The sequence below is a fragment of the Hyperolius riggenbachi genome, chromosome 3, assembly GCF_040937935.1.
Source record: "Hyperolius riggenbachi isolate aHypRig1 chromosome 3, aHypRig1.pri, whole genome shotgun sequence".
NCBI lineage: Eukaryota > Metazoa > Chordata > Amphibia > Anura > Hyperoliidae > Hyperolius > Hyperolius riggenbachi.
Window position 1 is genome coordinate 111,928,727 of NC_090648.1, and position 18,129 is coordinate 111,946,855.

The following is an 18,129-nucleotide window of genomic DNA, read 5'->3' on the forward strand; positions in this document are numbered from 1 at the left end:
CAGGGAACAGCGCGTACTAACGGAACAGACAGGGAACAGCGCGTACTAACGGAACAGACAGGGAACAGCGCGTACTAACGGAACAGACAGGGAACAGCGCGTACTAACGGAACAGACAGGGAACAGCGCGTACTAACGGAACAGACAGGGAACAGCGCGTACTAACGGAACAGACAGGGAACAGCGCGTACTAACGGAACAGACAGGGAACAGCGCGTACTAACGGAACAGACAGGGAACAGCGCGTACTAACGGAACAGACAGGGAACAGCGCGTACTAACGGAACAGACAGGGAACAGCGCGTACTAACGGAACAGACAGGGAACAGCGCGTACTAACGGAACAGACAGGGAACAGCGCGTACTAACGGAACAGACAGGGAACAGCGCGTACTAACGGAACAGACAGGGAACAGCGCGTACTAACGGAACAGACAGGGAACAGCGCGTACTAACGGAACAGACAGGGAACAGCGCGTACTAACGGAACAGACAGGGAACAGCGCGTACTAACGGAACAGACAGGGAACAGCGCGTACTAACGGAACAGACAGGGAACAGCGCGTACTAACGGAACAGACAGGGAACAGCGCGTACTAACGGAACAGACAGGGAACAGCGCGTACTAACGGAACAGGCAGGGAACAGCGCGTACTAACGGAACAGGCAGGGAACAGCGCGTACTAACGGAACAGGCAGGGAACAGCGCGTACTAACGGAACAGGCAGGGAACAGCGCGTACTAACGGAACAGGCAGGGAACAGCGCGTACTAACGGAACAGGCAGGGAACAGCGCGTACTAACGGAACAGACAGGGAACAGCGCGTACTAACGGAACAGACAGGGAACAGCGCGTACTAACGGAACAGACAGGGAACAGCGCGTACTAACGGAACAGACAGGGAACAGCGCGTACTAACGGAACAGACAGGGAACAGCGCGTACTAACGGAACAGACAGGGAACAGCGCGTACTAACGGAACAGACAGGGAACAGCGCGTACTAACGGAACAGACCGGGAACAGCGCGTACTAACGGAACAGACAGGGAACAGCGCGTACTAACGGAACAGACAGGGAACAGCGCGTACTAACGGAACAGACAGGGAACAGCGCGTACTAACGGAACAGACAGGGAACAGCGCGTACTAACGGAACAGACAGGGAACAGCGCGTACTAACGGAACAGACAGGGAACAGCGCGTACTAACGGTACAGACAAGGAACAGCGCGTACTAACGGAACAGACAGAGAACAGCGCGTACTACGGAACAGACAGAGAACAGCGCATACTAACGGAACAGACAGCGAACAGCGCGTACTAATGCGCGGTGTTCCCTGAAGACCTGTTTCTGGCAGAGCGATGCGGTGCCATGGAAGTGCCGCACCGCATCGCTAACACTGGTTTACAGTGTGAAACCAGCCTAAAGGTGGCCATACATCTAGCGATGATGGGCAGATTCGACTAAGAGATAATTCTCTCTCTGATTGAATCTGATTAGAGAGATCTGTCAGCTGCCCATACATCGCAGACCGAATCCCGATTGATTTCAGCAGGTAATCTCTTGAGAATCTGCCGAGTCCGCCGCCTCACTGCTTCCCCCCTAGTGTATAAATGTGCCCCCTGTGTGTGCATTTATACATTACTAGCCCTATGTCGCCCACTGCACAGTGCCCATCTGTCTTTAGAATCCCTTCTGCGCATAGCACGTGGCGCGTATGTGACGACCACTAATGGAAGAGCGAGCAGGGGATTCCGAAGACAGATGGGCACCACACAGTGAGCGACACAGGATGTGTGAATGCACACATGGGGTGCACATTTATACACTAGGGAAAACACCGCGGGGGGGTTCACCGTGCATGTCGCTTGTCCCGATATCGCTCGCTGTTACTGTGGCGCACCTGATCGACCACGATAGCCCGACATCTTGCAGCATATCCCATACATGCGACCAATTCCGGCCTAAAATTGGTTGCAACGTTGATCGGGCATGCTCTTGGCGACACCAATTGACATCCAGTGCAATGATAATTATCGGTTCGGTTGGTGGTCGATCGGCCACCAAGTTGAGAGATGTATGGCTCTCTTTAAGCTGGCAAACAGATCACACTCAGATATCTAATTTTGAATTAATACTTTTCCAGTACTACTGGTGTTTTTGCCGTCAGGAGAGGTGAGAGATGAGCTCTCGTTCTTATTTTAAGTATTAGAAGTTTATATATATTTTTCCACTTGGGCGCTTCCATCCTTATGACAAGTATCCAGATGAACCCCATTTGGAGGTAATCGTTTTTCCCCCCTAAAAACTACAAACCCAGGAGAGCGGCCATCCAGCTTTGGATAGGATCTGGTCAACTGAGCGGGGACGGTTCATTTCCCGCTGGCTTATACGGAGGTTGCAGGGATCTGCAACCCACTCTTGAAAGTATAGCTATATATCTACAACTTCCCATTTATTAACGACTAGTGACCTTAGCCTGTTTAAAAACGGGCTAGGTCTGTCACTCCGCCGCGCGCACACGGCCGGCCGCCCCTGGCTGTCCTGCTCCTTGTCCAAAGGGTGTCCCTGCGGCACATGCGCAGAAGCGTAAGCACAGGGACACACACACGGACACGGGACGCATAGAGGGGTTTTATTATAGAGGATACTATACCATTGGGCTCCTGGTCTCTCTGGTTACCTAGGTATTCTTGAGTACAAGGTCACTACAACGATCACCAAAACCCTCCTACAAGAGTAGGATGAAGCTTACCAATCCAATCGCAGCTGTGGGAATCATGGATGTGTTTATGATAGTCTATAAGCACACCTAGATGGCTGGGTTTCTGCATTTCTGTGGTAAAAGTTTTTACAGACTGCACATTGGCTGTCTAATTTTGCCATGGCAAGAATTATTTCTACTATAACCTTCTGAAGTGTTTGTTCTGCTTCTAAACCCTGTCATCATACCAGCTGTCCCCTACAGGCCACTACAGGTCATGCTTCGGGAGTTTATTTGTAAATTGAATTTGCTTGTAAGTTGAGTCTCGTGTTGCCATGTTTCCAAATTTCAGGAGTGTTCCTTGATCATACAGTGTAGGGAAATCTATCCTTTAGGGAGGTTAGCTTAAGTTTACATTCCCATGCCACGCCTCCTGGATTTGACGGTGATGGAGACAGGAGTCTTAGACCTTACTATGAAGCCTCTCTAGCTTTATAAGCAGGTTTTTCAAGCTCTCTTAGGTAATGATTTACTACCTAGCATTCTTCTACAGTGTTTTTTTTTTTTAAATTTTGTTTAGTACCCTCTTGTTCTGTGGCTCTGTAAAATAGACAATACATAGTATTTTCTGACACATAAATAATGCGAGGAACAGCAAATACACTGATCAGCTAAATTTGCAAATTGTACATAGTGGCACAAAATGTATATCGATTACACAGCAGTGCGAGAAACCACTAGAAGAGAGAGCCCTGCCTTTATGAGCTTATAAAGCAAGGCTACTGTTACATTTACTGCATCGTTGTACTCTCCCCGCTGCAGCTCGTCACGTGCTCAATATAAGTCTATGGGGACTTACATACTATGGCGATGTGGTGCGACGGAAGTAGTGAAACTGACGTAAGGCCACGGCAAACACTGCAGTGCGTTGCCGCATGAGCTGTGTCTACTGCACGGATTATGCAGCAATACATGTCTATGGCAGCGCAGTAAGTGTAAATATGCGGTCACGCCAAGAAGGCGCGGAGCGGCAAAACATCAATGATGTACTCCTGTCCAGCAGGAAGCACGTCACTGAGCGGAGGGCAGTGTTATGCATATTACCCTGTTGGAGCACTCTGCCTCAGGGTACTGCACATGGGGGAATGGTGCGATGTGATCATCCTGCCCAGGGTTCTCCTGCCGCAGGACAATCACACTGCACAATATGTGAAACTAGCCTCAAGGGACAAAGGAAGAAAACAATAGATAAGGTGAGTCTGTGTACAAGGTGGAAGTGGGGCACGTCGGTAAGCAGGCCTTATGCTGGGGATACATGGTACGTTTCTGTGCCGTGTATCGACCAGCTGATCCCGCCAGCTGATGATATTCAGCTGGCCCGATCAAGCCGCTCGACTCCCACCCACTCGATCCCCGCCGGCGGACAATGGCAGGGAATCGAGCGCTGATAAGGAAGTGCCGGCGGGAACGAGCGGTAATCGATCTACGGGGACGCGACTGGGGTCGATCCGGTGGCTAATCGGCCGCCGGATCGACCCGTGTATTCCCAGCATAAGGCTCGATGCACACTGAAAATCCGTTTTGCTATTCTGTTTCCGATTTGCAATTCCGATTTTCCCTGAATGCAATCAACAGAAAAACGGTAGAAAAAATGCAGTGTGCAGTAATGATTAAAAATCGGAATTGGATGTAAAAACCTATTAAAAATCGGAATCGTGTGCAGGGAGCCTAACACTTGTTGTTGTGGGCAACAAATAAATCCCTCTTAAAGGGGAACTTCAGCCTAAACAAACATACGGTCATTAGGTTACATTAGTTATGTTAATTAAAATAGATAGGTAATATAATCTCTTACCCACCCTGTTTTAAATGAACAGGCAAATGTTTGGGATTTCATGGGGGCAGCCATCTTTTTGGTTGAAAGAAGGTGACAGGGAGCATGAGACCCAGTTCCAACTGTCCTGATCACCACTCCCAGCTGCATGCGCTAGGCTTCAAATCTCGAATAAAAAAAAAAAATTGCACCAAAACAGCAGAGTGAGAACAACATCAGAAATCCTATCATGCTTTGCACAGCATCAGGGGAAAATTGCCCTGGCAGTTGTCTTCCGTGCAGCTAAAAATGAGGCTTGGGTAGGAAAAACAAAGTTCTAATGCTGTGAAACTGTTAAAGAAACACCAAGCCTTTTCAGTGCTGCCAAGTAGATTTTTAGTCTGGAGGTTCACTTTAAAATCATTATTTGATCAGAGAGGGATCTACATGGGCGAATCCCTCCACACACTATACACAGATTTGAAATCGATTGTTTGACAGTGTCTTGGCTGAGAATCCAGTGTGTGTACTGCTGCATTACGATATTGTTTAGCAACCCCATTATGCTCTTACTTTTCTGTCTTGCTGGTTGCCACTTGCTCATGTGCCACACTTACGTCCGTCCTCCCCTCTTTTTAGAATAGTGCACAATGCTCTACTATAGTTAAATAGCACATCTGTACAGTGCTCATTGTCTTAAAGGTGCGCTAACGATCGAACAACGATTGTTAAAGGCATTGCTAGTTGACAGTGTATAGGAGCCTTTAGTGTGAGTCAGAGAACATACTGACAGGGCCGGATTTCTGGGAAGGCCACAAAGGCCATGGCCTAGGGCAATAAAATCAGATAAGATAAGAAGGCGGCATGACTTGGAGAGAGAAGAGGTCATATGTCAAAGTTAATCACCTTCTTGTCCCGCAGAGCAGCCAGCCAGTGCCCTACTCTTCACTAATAGCTGAATTCCAGAGTTCCCCAATTCCAGCAAGTCTCTTTCTCACAATTCCTGGTGTGTTATGACAATCAACATCTGCTGTCACCTCACCTGATGATCCATTCCTCTGTATCATGGACATACAAGTTGATGTGAGAAATACCAGGGATTTACATTACAAAGCAGATAGAATTAAGTTCCGCTGAGTTTTAATGCAGGCATTCACAGACATCAGTGAGCTCTGCTAGTTTCTTCACTTTCTCCTTTACAGCTGTGACACTGACCCCAGCAGCTGTAAATTACACTTTCTTATCTCTAGTCTACATAAATTTATGGCTTTAGGTTTTTTTTCTTCCTAGCCAGCAGTGGTCTCAGTTAACTCTTTCCTGACTCATTTTCTGCCCTTCAGTTCCTACCATCTATGAGAACTGCAGGAATAAAAATGCTGTTTGCTTTGCTTTCATTTTTAAACTGTCACTGTCACCTGAGCTGTTACTACCTCTATGCTAGTAAAGGTAGATTGGGGTGACCGCTCCACCGCGCCTCGGCAGACAGTGCTGGACCACAGGCAGCCCGACCTAATCAATGTAGAACAAAGGAGAGGTCCGCAACAATGTCTCCACGAGTGATCTTTATTTAGGACATATCCTTAACCACTTCACCCCCCCAGTGCTAAATTTCTCCGTCCCTCTGCGCACCGCTTCACCCCCAGGGACGGAGAAAGGCGCACTTGTTTGTTTACTGGCTGGGAGTGGGCGGGGACCTCGCGCGCACACTCCAGCCAGCCAGCACAGCAGGTGACTAATTGGACGCTAGGAACAAGCGTTCCTAAATCCAATTAGACTCGCCGATTGCGAACAGAATGAAATCTGCTTCAAACAGAAGCAGTCTTCATTCATAACAACCTAAAGTAAACAAACGTGCAGCGCGCGATCGCGCACCCCCGCGACCCGTGCGTGCGCACACACCCCCGCTCTGCAGTCCATTGGTTGGTTATGGGGACCCCAGTCCCCAATAACCAATCATAAGACAGAAAAAAATGAATGGAAGCAGCGCTGCAAAGTAAAAATCGCGCTGGTGTTTCAGGGGTAAAACCCCTCCGTTGTGAAGTGGTTAAACACCCAAAACTGAGCAGCTGACATGTTTCGGACCAAGGTCCTTAATCATAGCTGCTTTACAGAACTAGGTGTCAGACTTAAAAAGAGAAAAGAGAAGCAATTAGGGGTGGGGCCGAAATCGCCCCAAATGGGGGAGGAGCAAACTCCAATATCAACTCCACCCATGCTTCTTGCCTCACCAGTCTTTTAAAACATATACACAAAGCATATATAAAATTAGACATCAAAGTTAAAAATGTATATGCATAAGGAGCAAAACCAATTTTGAAGCAATCCTAGATGATACATGCTGGTAACATCATATCACACAACTGCACATTGGTACATAAGAGGAAAATAGGGGAGCATATGCAACAGCCTACTTAGAGATGGCAAAAACAAAGGTGAGAATCACAAAGTGAACAAACCAATCATAAAGATCCCTAACCTGTAACTAGGGCTACATCACATCTGGCATTGAGTCCCTGGGGAGTCCTAGTTCCCAGACGAAAAATCCAAAAAGCTTCTCGTTTACGGATCATCGCCTCTAAATCACCTCCTCTTACTGGCAGAAAAATTCTTTCTATGCCCTGAAAAGAGAAGCCAGACATATCACCGTGATGAACTGTACGATAATGCTTAGCCACATTCGATATATTGGAGGTGGCCCACCCTGCCCCCAAATAATGTTCTGAGATGCGGGCCTTTAGAGGTCTGGTAGTACACCCCACATACTGCAAGGCACAAGTGCCACAGGTCACCAGATAAATCACATTCCTACCGTCTTTCCCCGAATATAAGACACTGTCTTATATTCTTTTTGGGGAGGAAATGTGTGCTAGGGCTTATTTTCGGGGGTGGGAGGGGCTAGACGCTTTGTGTATGGGCAGGTGCGTGGTCTCTTACCGCACCTACCTTGTGGCTGCGTCCCCCTCCGTTCCTGGTAATTCCTCCGGTGGCAGCGGCATTGTAATGGATCTGTGAGGGCGCCCTTTGATCTTCACGCAGTACGCCAGGCCGGCTCTGCGCTGGCGCTCTCTTCCTGTCATCATGTGCGCCCGGCAGATGCGTCCCAGGCGCACATTGATTAATCAATGTGCGCCTGGGACGCATCTGCCGGGCGCACTTGATGACAGGAAGAGAGCGCCAGCGCAGAGCCGGCCTGGCGTACTGCGTGAAGATCAAAGGGCGCCCTCACACAGATCCATTACAATGCCGCTGCCACCGGAGGAATTACCAGGAACGGAGGGGGACGCAGCCACAAGGGAGGTGCGGTAAGAGTCCACGCACCTCCCCATACACACAGCGCCCCCCCCCCAGCTAGGCCTAATTTTCGGGGTAGGCCTTATATTTCAAGCATGCTTGAAATATAAGGGAGGCCTTACTTTCGAGGTAGGTCTTAAATTAGGGGAAAGACGGTAGTATTGCAATTAATGAAGTGCTTCATCTGGGACCTGTAACCATTGGCCAAAGATTCAATGCATTGTGTCCTCCTGTGCAAAACACAATAGTTGCAGGAGGGAAGAGCACATTTGAAAGAGCCCTTCATAGACAGCCAGGTGGCGGAGACGGTTCGAGAGCGGAAAAGACTAGGAGAAAGGATACTACCTAGTGTTGGAGCCCGTCGGCTTGCAAAACCAACACCTTTTTGTATGTAGGGTCGCAAATCCTTATCTCCCTCTAGGATAGGAAGATATTTGGCAATGACCTGTCTGACTTTCTGAAATTCCGAAATAAAAGTCGTGACAAACATGGGCTTCCTGCCCTGGTCCCGATCTGCTGCGTGACCTCGTATTAAGCGTTCCCTAGGGATCGACTCGGCCCGTTTTCTACCCTCCATGATGGTCCATTTTGGATAACCCCTTTCGCATAAACGCTGCTCCACCACCTGGAACTCCATTTCAAGAGCCACATCTGCCGAGCAATTCCGGCGCGCCCTGATAATCTCGCCCACCGGGATGGCTCGAATAGTATGCGACGGATGACAACTCCTCGCCTGCAAAGTGGAGTTCCCTGCACACTCCTTTCTGTAAGTCCTGGTCACAATCCCACCCACTTCAAGGTTTCCACTCAGAGATAAATCAAGATAGTTTATAGTGGTAGGATGCCAGGTATGGGTAAATTCCAGATTGCATGAGTTGCTATTAAGATAGCACATGAATGTGGTAATTGCAGTGGAGTCCCCCCTCCAGACTATCAGAATATCATCTATGAATCTTCCATACCATCTAATCTGCTCCAGATGGCGCCCCTCACCCCCAAAGATGTGGAACTCCTCCCACCATCCCATATAAAAATTTGCCAGGGAGGGGGAGAACTTAGCGCCCATTGACGCACCACACCTCTGGAGGTAAAAGGCGCCATCGAACATAAAATAATTTCGGGTGAGGAGGAACTCCACCGCAGCAGAAATGAAAACACAGAGGTCTGAAGAGAAATCAGAGTACTTTTGTAAATGATACTGGAGGGCAGTGAGAGCCAAATGGTGTGGGATACAAGAGTACAGGGCCTTGACATCAATGGTCAGCCAACTGCAATCCGCATCCCACCCCAAGTCAGACACACTGGCCAATAGATGTTTGGTATCATTCAGATACCCAGGTAGTCTCCTAACCAAAGGCTGCAACATGGAGTCAACCCAATCGCCTAGGCGCTCCCACAGGGAGCCAATCCCAGCCACAATCGGCCTGCCCTCCGGAGGAGCGCCCGGCTTATGGATCTTAGGAAGATGGTGGAACACCGGAATTATGGGACAATCAGTGGCTAGATAGTTTACCAGTTTACGATCCAAAACCCCCAGGCTCTCACCATAACTAAGAAGACCACGAAGTTGTTTGTGGAATTTCTGTGTAGGGTCCCCTGGAAGCGTGGCATAGATTCGAGAGTCTCCCACTTGTCTAAGTGCCTCTGCTTGATAGTCATGCTTGTTGAGGATGACTACTGCACCCCCCTTGTCCGCATTTCGTATGACAATGGTATCATTATTTTTTTAATTCTTAATGGCAATAGACTCGGCTCTCGATAAATGCTATGCTAGTAGTTTGGCATCCTTCTCCTTTCCTGTAGCAGTAAAGCATTGTACCATCTTCGCCATCAGTGAAAGCAGAGAGTTTTGAATCAGGATGATACCATTTATTGGCTTAAAAGAAAAAGAGTAAGCTTTCTGCTAATAAGCCTCCTTCAGACTTTGTTCCTGTATACTGTCTATATGTTAGAGCACACCACCATATGTACATTCAGCATTCAAAAGAGATACATAGATTTTTCAGCAAATATAAATAAATATCATTCAGATGCTTTAAAGTGGAGCTGAACTCTTGCACAGGACAGAAGGAAAACATACAAAAAGCCACCATGTATGTTTTTAGAGAGCCTGTGTAATTCCTCCTCATCTGTGTCTAATCTGAAGTTGTAATTTGATCTCTCCCCTGTGTCACCTGACTGCCACAACATCTAAGCTCATTTGAAAGCACAGTTAACAATAGCAATGTTAAGCAATGTTAACAATATGTCTGCCTCCATGAAAGCAGGTAGTAGACACTGCCGATTTATTGCAGGATTTGTATCAGCTGTAACAAAGAAATGTTTTTTTTTAAGGTTATTATGTTGTTGTGTATCTTTTGAAGCAGAGAGGAAGTTCTGAGTTAAAATCCACTCTAATTGCAACCAAACATCCAAAGTGGGTATTGAGAGGATGTTTGCTACATACCTGTTCTCTGTTTTGGATGGGCTTCTCTCCATTGAGCTGCCCTGCCACCTGTTTGTAGCTCCGACTGCAGCCAGTCGCACAGAGGACAAAGAAGCAGCGCATGCTCTGGCCACTTGATGTGCACAGCAACCAACGCCAGTATAGTCTAAGGAATTATTGAGCAGACAGAGCATCCTCTGATTCTTGGCTGAATGGGAGGCAGAGCAGCACAACTGAAATGAGCTAATTCAAACCAATGATCGCCAGTCAGAGTGTTGGATAGAATGTTTTTTGGTGGTGGCAATGGGGGGGGGGGGGCGCTAGATGACAGCAGGCCTAGGGCATTGGAAAGTAAAAATCCGGCCCTGCATACTGATACACCCCTTTAAAGTCCACGTCCAGGAATAGAACAGTAATAACTTGCAGAGCTGGAGGGCAGAGAGTCTGATTTGCGCACAGCAGCAGTTTACATTCCAGATGTCTTTGTACTGTAGTGCTGGTGTGAAAAGGAATTCACTCTCTGAATCAGCAGTTCTGCATTACAGTTTCCCACGTATGAAGAAATGCTGAGACATGCAGTCATGCAGTCCCTAAACTGACACCTGAAACCATTACTAATAATTGTTTTCTGAGATAGCAATGGGCAAATATATAGCTCAACACACAGGCAATGCAGAGAAGTGTCAGCAGAAGTGTTAAACTTAAGGTGGCCATACACCGATAGATTTGCAGCAGATTCGACCATCAGATGCCAGTTAGTAAATGAGGTAGTAAACCTCCAATGCTACCTATAGCAAATTACAGGGTTGTTTGAACAGGTGGATTTTGAGAGTACTTTTGAAGGTTTCCAGGCTTGAAGCATGCGGGACAGAATGAAGTAGAGCGTTCCAAAGAAGAGGTGATGCTGGTGAGAAGTCCTAGATGCGGGAGCTAGAGGACAAGAGGGTCTCCTGGATTTAGTACAACCTTATATACTTGTGTATAAGCCTAATTTTTCAGCACAAAAAAATGTGCTGAAAAGTTACCCCCTCGGCTTATATGCGAGTCAGTGGAGCAGAACAGATGGTGGAGCAGGTTTTGTTACTGTCAGAGGAGCGTAAAGATCATGCACTGGAGATCCTGCTCTTGCCGGCTGGCTCCTTGCTGTGTCCGTGCCCCCTTCCCCTGCAACATGGTGTGCAGAATGCGCTGCTCAAGACTACCTGTGTCCCCTGGCTTGTAGAGCGGGGCAAGCAACGAGTCAGTGGTGCATAGACCAGGAATTTTTTCTGTGCGGCAATCGCTGTGTTTCATATCTATGATGCCACCGAGTGGCGTCTTGAGACACAGCTGTATCATCCTTGTGGCACATCTGGCTATGGGAAATGGGGCTGACTTCTACTGGGGGCATATCTGGCTACTGTGGAGGGGGCTATACTGGGGAGAGGGCCTATACGTGAGTCAATAGCTTTTTCCTGGTTTCTGAGGGAAAAGTGGGTATATACGGTACTTATTCCACTTCTAATTATGGAATGAATGATCACGTGCTAGACTTGTGTTTGGCTACCTTGAGGGCTGATTCCACACTTGGGCGCTCAGCAAAGCACTGTTGCTAATGTATCCCTATGGGATCATTCTCGCTGCAGCTTTGCAATTTGCAAAAACACAAACGTGCTGCATGCAGCAATTGGGGACGACTGTGATGTGATTCTAGTTCTATTGAACGGGAATCACAATGCAAATATCAGTTGCGATTCGCGATTTGTGTTCCGAGTCTGAACTTGCTCTCAGATGTAGTGTAGATGAACCTTAGACTTCACTACAGCTTTAATTTAACATTCATTTGAGTGCAGTTTGAAGCCAGTTGTTCAGTTTCTCCAGGCATATACGGACATTTTCTTCAGTTTGAGCTGAAGTTTGTCAGAAAACAAGGTGGACTCAAAGCTCTCTGTACTCTAGATCGTATTGCTTTGAAATGCATTGCTGAGCTCATGCATAGTATATTTATAGGCCATGTCTATCTCTGTTTCTATCTTAGGCCTACTGTCCAGGAAGATGGTGGTGATGTCCTGTACCGTGGCTTTCAGGATGGCATTGTTCAGCTGAAGCTACAAGGTTCCTGCACAAGTTGCCCTAGTTCCATTATCACACTGAGGAACGGCATTCAGAACATGCTGCAGTTCTACATCCCAGAGGTAGAGGGCGTTGAGCAGGTACAGTTCATATGCTTACAGTCTCATTGAAGTTCCATGAAATGTACTGTACTTTTTGGACTATAAGACTCTTTTTCTCACCCAAAAGTGGGGGGAAGAAGTCATTGCGTCTTATAGTCCAAATGCAGGGAGTTTATGACTTGTGAACGCCTACCAATACAAACCTCCAGCCTGCCACAATGTAGGGGACTCCCTGTACTGTGCCCATGCAGAGGAGGACACAGGGGCACAGAAAGGGGCATGGATGAGGACACAAGGAGGACAGAGGTGGACACAAGGGGGACAGAGGAGGTCACAGGGAGACACAAGAGATGCAAGGGGGCATGAGGTATAAAGGAGGCATAATCCACAAGATACCCCTTCACCATGAATGCACCAGGTTTAGTATATATTTTTCCCCTTCACCTAGGTGCGTCTTATAGTCCAAAAAATATGGTACCTATTTTATAATGTATAAAACGTTTAATATAAAGTTCTATCTCAGAGCTGCAAGGATCCGCGGGTGTCAGCGGCAGTAACTCACCCTCTCACCCCTAAATCATTAGAGAGCTGAAACTCCGCCCTTGTGACTCCTTCATGGGGAGTTCATCGGTTGTCCCGAAATCTACTGCCACGCACCTGACCGCCCACTTTCAAGCGAGATCTTTCTGTCCAGAGCAATCAATAGTTTTTGGCTGGAGATCGATCGAAATTATGATCTTGCCGCCATGTTGCATAATCAATCTCCGGCAGATTCGATCACAGTGACTGATATATAATCTATATTACTGCCTGTGTTACTGTTGGAGGGATTTACTCACTTCTGTTTCCAGAGACAACAGTCCATGAAGGAGAAATTGACGCTGACCTAAACAAAGACCCAACATTGGTCCTAAGCTTTCCTTAGTTATATAGGCAGCACGGTGACATAGTGGATAGCACTTGCAGTGCTCAGTCCCCGGTTCTAATCCCAGCCAGGGCACAGTTTGTCTGTTCTCCCTGTGTCCATGTGAGTTTTCTCCAGGCACTCCGGTTTCCTCCCACATCCCCAAAACGTACAGATAAGTTACAGTGGAGGAAATAATTATTTGGCGGTTTTTGGCGAATTTTCACGAAAATCTTCAGAAATATTTGCGTTTTCGACCAGCATCGAAAATTCATTGTATGCGGATCCTTTTGCCCTTATGCGGAAAAATGTCCACAATAATCCGCATGGAAATTCAATCTATGCGGATGTTTATACGGAAAAATGCCCGCAATAATGCGCAAGAAACTTCTCTGAATGCGGGCGCTAATGCCCTTATGTGGAAAATGTCCGCAATCATACGCAAGTAATGCGAAAATGACTGGCCTTAGGCGAAAATTAACGTGAAAAAATTAGATGGAAAATTTGCCTGTCAAAACGAAATTAGGCGAAAATTCGGTAAAAATTTATCAAAACAAATTTTTGCATTTTCGCTCATCACTGGCATGTAGCAGGGCTACCGCTTTGCAGTATTGTTTTTTTGACCCTGCATAGTTTGGCATGCAAAAGCAAATACATATTTGCATGAGCATTTCCTCATGAATAGCCAATTAGGCCAGATTTGCAAAGCCAGACTTGCTAGGGTAGGCCTCTTTTCCACGGACAGTTCATAGGCAGTAACATGCCTCTCAAACTCTTACAACTGCTCACTACTGCCTGGTAACAGCTTGCTGCTGCCTGGAAACTGCTTGTTGCTGCCTGGTATCTGCTCACTGCTGCCTGGTAACTGCTTGCTGCTGCCTGGTAACTGCTTGCTGCTGCCTGGTAACTGCTTGCTGCTGCCTGGTAACTGCTTGCTGAGCACACAGCTCAACAGTCCGTTGAAAAGAAGCCTAAAACTTGGTGATTGAGCACGCATACATTTTCTCATGCAAAGTACTTCTTCTTCTTGCTCGAAGGTTGAGGCACTTACTCTATTATATATATATATAGATCTATGTGTTAGAATGGCCCAGTCAAAGTCCAGATCTAAATCCAATCGAAAATCTGTGGCAAGATCTGAAAACTGCTGTTCACAAACGCTGTCCATCTAATCTGACTGAGCTGGAGCTGTTTTGCAAAGAAGAATGGGCAAGGATTGCAGTCTCTAGATGTGCAAAGCTGGTAGAGACATACCCTAAAAGACTGCCAGCTGTAATTGCAGCAAAAGGTGGTTCTACAAAGTATTTACTCAGGGGGCTGAATAATTATGCACACCCCACGTTGCAGTTATTTATTTGTAAAAAATGTTTGGAATGATGTATGATTTTCGTTCCACTTCTCACGTGTACACCACTTTGTATTGGTCTTTCACGTGGAATTCCAATAAAATTGATTCATGTTTGTGGCAGTAATGTGACAAAATGTGGAAAATTTCAAGGGGGCCGAATACTTTTGCAACCCACTGTATACATAGACATATGACTATGGTAGGATTAGATTGTGAGCCCCTCTGAGGGACAGGTAAGTGACAAGACTATGTACTCTGTACTGCACTGCAGAAGATGTTGATGCTATATAAATACTAATAATTAACCTCTTGCCGACCGCGTCACGCCGATGGGCATGGCAGCGGCGGCAGCCCCAGGACCGCCTAACGCAGATTGGCGTAAAGTCCTGGGGCTCTGTTTTGCAGGAGATCGTGCGCAGGCTGCGCGCACATCTCCTGCTTGGGGGGCGGAGCTGTACTGGGGACAGCCGTGTCACACGGCTGTCCTCCTGGGGGACAAGAGAGTGATCGGCTCTCATAGGCAGAAGCAATTGGCTGTCTGTGGGGAGGGAGAGAGGGAAGAAACTTAAAGAAACAGGGTTTTTTTATAAAAAAAAACTGACAAATATTTATTAAAAAAAAAAATAAACATGGGGGGGAGCGATCAGACCCCACCAACAGAGAGCTCTGTTGGTGGGGAGAAAAGGGGGGGGGGATCACTTGTGTGCTGTATTGTGCGGCCCTGCTGCTTGGCCTTAACCTCCTTGGCGGTAATCCCGAGCTGAGCTCGGGGTATGCCGCCGGAGGTCGCCGCTCAGGCCCTGCTGGACCGATTTTCATTCTGCAAAAAGCAGCACACGCAGCCGGCACTTTGCCAGCCGCGTGTGCTGCCCGATCGCCGCCGCTCCGCGGCGATCCGCCGCGTGCAGCGGCGAAAGAGGGTCCCCCCAGCCGCCCGAGCCCAGCGCAGCCGGAACAAACAGTTCCGGCCGGCGCTAGGGGCTGGATCGGGCGGCTCTGACGTCAGGACGTCGACTGACGTCCATGACGTCACTCCGCTCGTCGCCATGGCGACGAGGAAAGCGAAACAAGATAGGCCGCTCATTGCGGCCTATCTTGTTACTTTCGATCGCCGGAGGCGATCGAAAGTACGGTTCAGGAGCGCCCTCTAGTGGGCTTTCATGCAGCCAACTTTCAGTTGGCTGCATGAAATATTTTTTTTTTAATTTAAAAAAAACCCTCCCGCAGCCTCCCTGGCAAAATAAATAAACCGCCAGGGAGGTTAAAGCTGCAGTGGCCAATTTTACTAAAAATGGCCTGCTCACTTCGGGGGTTTAGCCCTGCAGTCCTCAAGAGGTTAAAACTCTGTTTATAGCAGAGATAAAAGTCAAAAAGACAAATTTAAAGAGAACCTGAGATAAATAAATAGAAACATATTATACATACCTGGGGCTTTCTCCAGCCCCCTTCAGGCTAATTGGTTCCTCGCCGTCCTCTGCCATCTAGATGCTCTGGTAGATGCCCCATTCTCCTAGCTATTTGGGGCGTACTGCACATGTGCTGCCTGGCTGCGCTCCCATAGTCCCAGGTATGTATAAAACTTTTCTATTTATTTATATCAGGTACACTTTAACCAATTAAAGAGAACCTGAGGTCGATCTTCGGGGAGCAGATGGGACACAGAACCATGTTCTTTGCCTAATAACATGGCTCTGTCCCCCCCCCCCCCCCCCCCCCAACCTCTGCTCTCTGCCCCCTACTGCCGCGCTGTAGCCCCCCGAGTTTAGCAACAAGATTTGTAGCTAACTCGGAGGTAAATGGAGGGGAGAGGAATTGCATGTTTAAAACGCCCGCCAGGCGCGTTCTTACAGAGTTTCCTGAGCTGCCATTGGGCAGCTCTCTCCCCTGGCAGCGACTCCTGCTGCTCCCCCGCCTCCCTGTATGCTATGAGAGACAGCACACTCTCTCAGCGCAGCGTCGTGACCCAGGGGTCATGCAAGTGGACCCCGGGAGCGGTGGTTTTTGCGGCTACCTGATCCACTCAGCCCTGCGGATCAGGTAGCCTACTTTCTTTTTTTTTTTTTTCTTTGAGCCCACCTCAGGCTCTCTTTAATCCTTTTGGATGTAGTAGTTACGTCCAAAAGGCTGCTGCTGCTGCGTGCTACCGTGGCCGATTGCGTGGGCTCCCGTGCCATTGCCTGTTAGCCTGGAGATCAATTAATGGGAACGGTGTTCCCATTCATTGATCTAAGTCCCCGTTAGAAAGACCGACGGCTTCTATGAGAAGCCGCGACCTTTCTGAAGAAAAAAAGTTTCATGTCCTCCCTTCACTTCCTGTAAGCGTGATCGCATGCTTACAGGGTGGAAAAAAAGAATGAGGCCATCCTGTGGCCAAATAGTAAAACTGCATCTACATACAATTACATTTAAAATTAACTGTTTACCTCCCATACTCTCCCAAAAATACCCAAATAAAATTAATTAAAAAAAAATACAAAAACATAAATAGTTACCTAAGGGTCTGAACTTTTTAATATACATGTCAAGAGGGTATATTACTATTATTTTTTAAATTATAAGCTTTTAAATAGTGATGGACGCAAAACTGAAAAAATGCACCTTTATTTCCAAATAAAATATTGGTGCCATACAATGTGATAGGGACATAATTTTAAATGGTGTAATAACCGGGACAAATGGGCAAAAAAATAACGTGGGTTTTAAAGGGACCCTGAGCAGTTAAAACAAAAAAAAATCGGTACTTACCTGGGGCTTTCTCCAGCCCACCGTAGGTCGGTATGTCCCCCAGCATCCTCCTGGCTCCTCTCCCGGTCCCGCTGTGCAATCCATCACCGGCGACACCCGGGCCGAGTGTCGGGCTGGTACTCCCTTATCGGTGGCGCTTGTCATCACGCCGGCTGGCGTGACAGTACTGCGCATGTGCAGTTTAGAGTTAGAAAACCGTGCATGCGCAGTACTGTCACGCCAGCCACCGTGATGACGCGTAGCGGCCGACGTGATGACGACGAGCGTCACCGATAAGGAGGTCTCAGCCCGATACTCGGCCCGGGTGTCGCCGGTGATTAATTGCACAGCGGGACCGGAGCCAGGAGGATGCAGGGGGACCTCCCGACCTACAGTGGGCTGGAGAAAGCCCCAGGTAAGTACTGATTTTGTTTATTTTCACTGCTCAGGGTCCCTTTAATTATGATAGCATGTAGTATTTTAAAACTATAATGGCGAAAACTGAGAAATAATTATTTTTTTCCATTTTTTTTCTTAATATTCCCGTTAAAATGCAATTAGAAAAAAATAATTCTTAGCAAAATGTACCACCCAAAGAAAGCTTAATTGGTGGCGGAAAAAAACAGATATAGATAATTTCATTGTGATAAGCGGTGATAAAGTTATGGACAAATGAATGGAAGGTGAATATTGCTCGGATGCATAAGGTGAAAAAATACTGAAGGCTGACGTGCCATTCGGAATGTGAGTCGGGATAATATTTTTA

The 18,129-nt window shown here is 47.5% G+C and overlaps 1 protein-coding gene across 1 annotated transcript in view; it reads left to right on the forward strand.

Moving 5' to 3' along the window:
* NFU1 (NFU1 iron-sulfur cluster scaffold) overlaps window positions 1-18,129 on the forward strand; it is an 83,352-nt gene that overhangs the window by 45,004 nt on the left and 20,219 nt on the right. Inside the window, exon 7 of the mRNA XM_068274804.1 lies at window positions 12,252-12,426. Coding sequence (XP_068130905.1) covers window positions 12,252-12,426 — 175 coding nt within the window. The remainder of the gene's footprint in view (window positions 1-12,251; window positions 12,427-18,129) is intronic.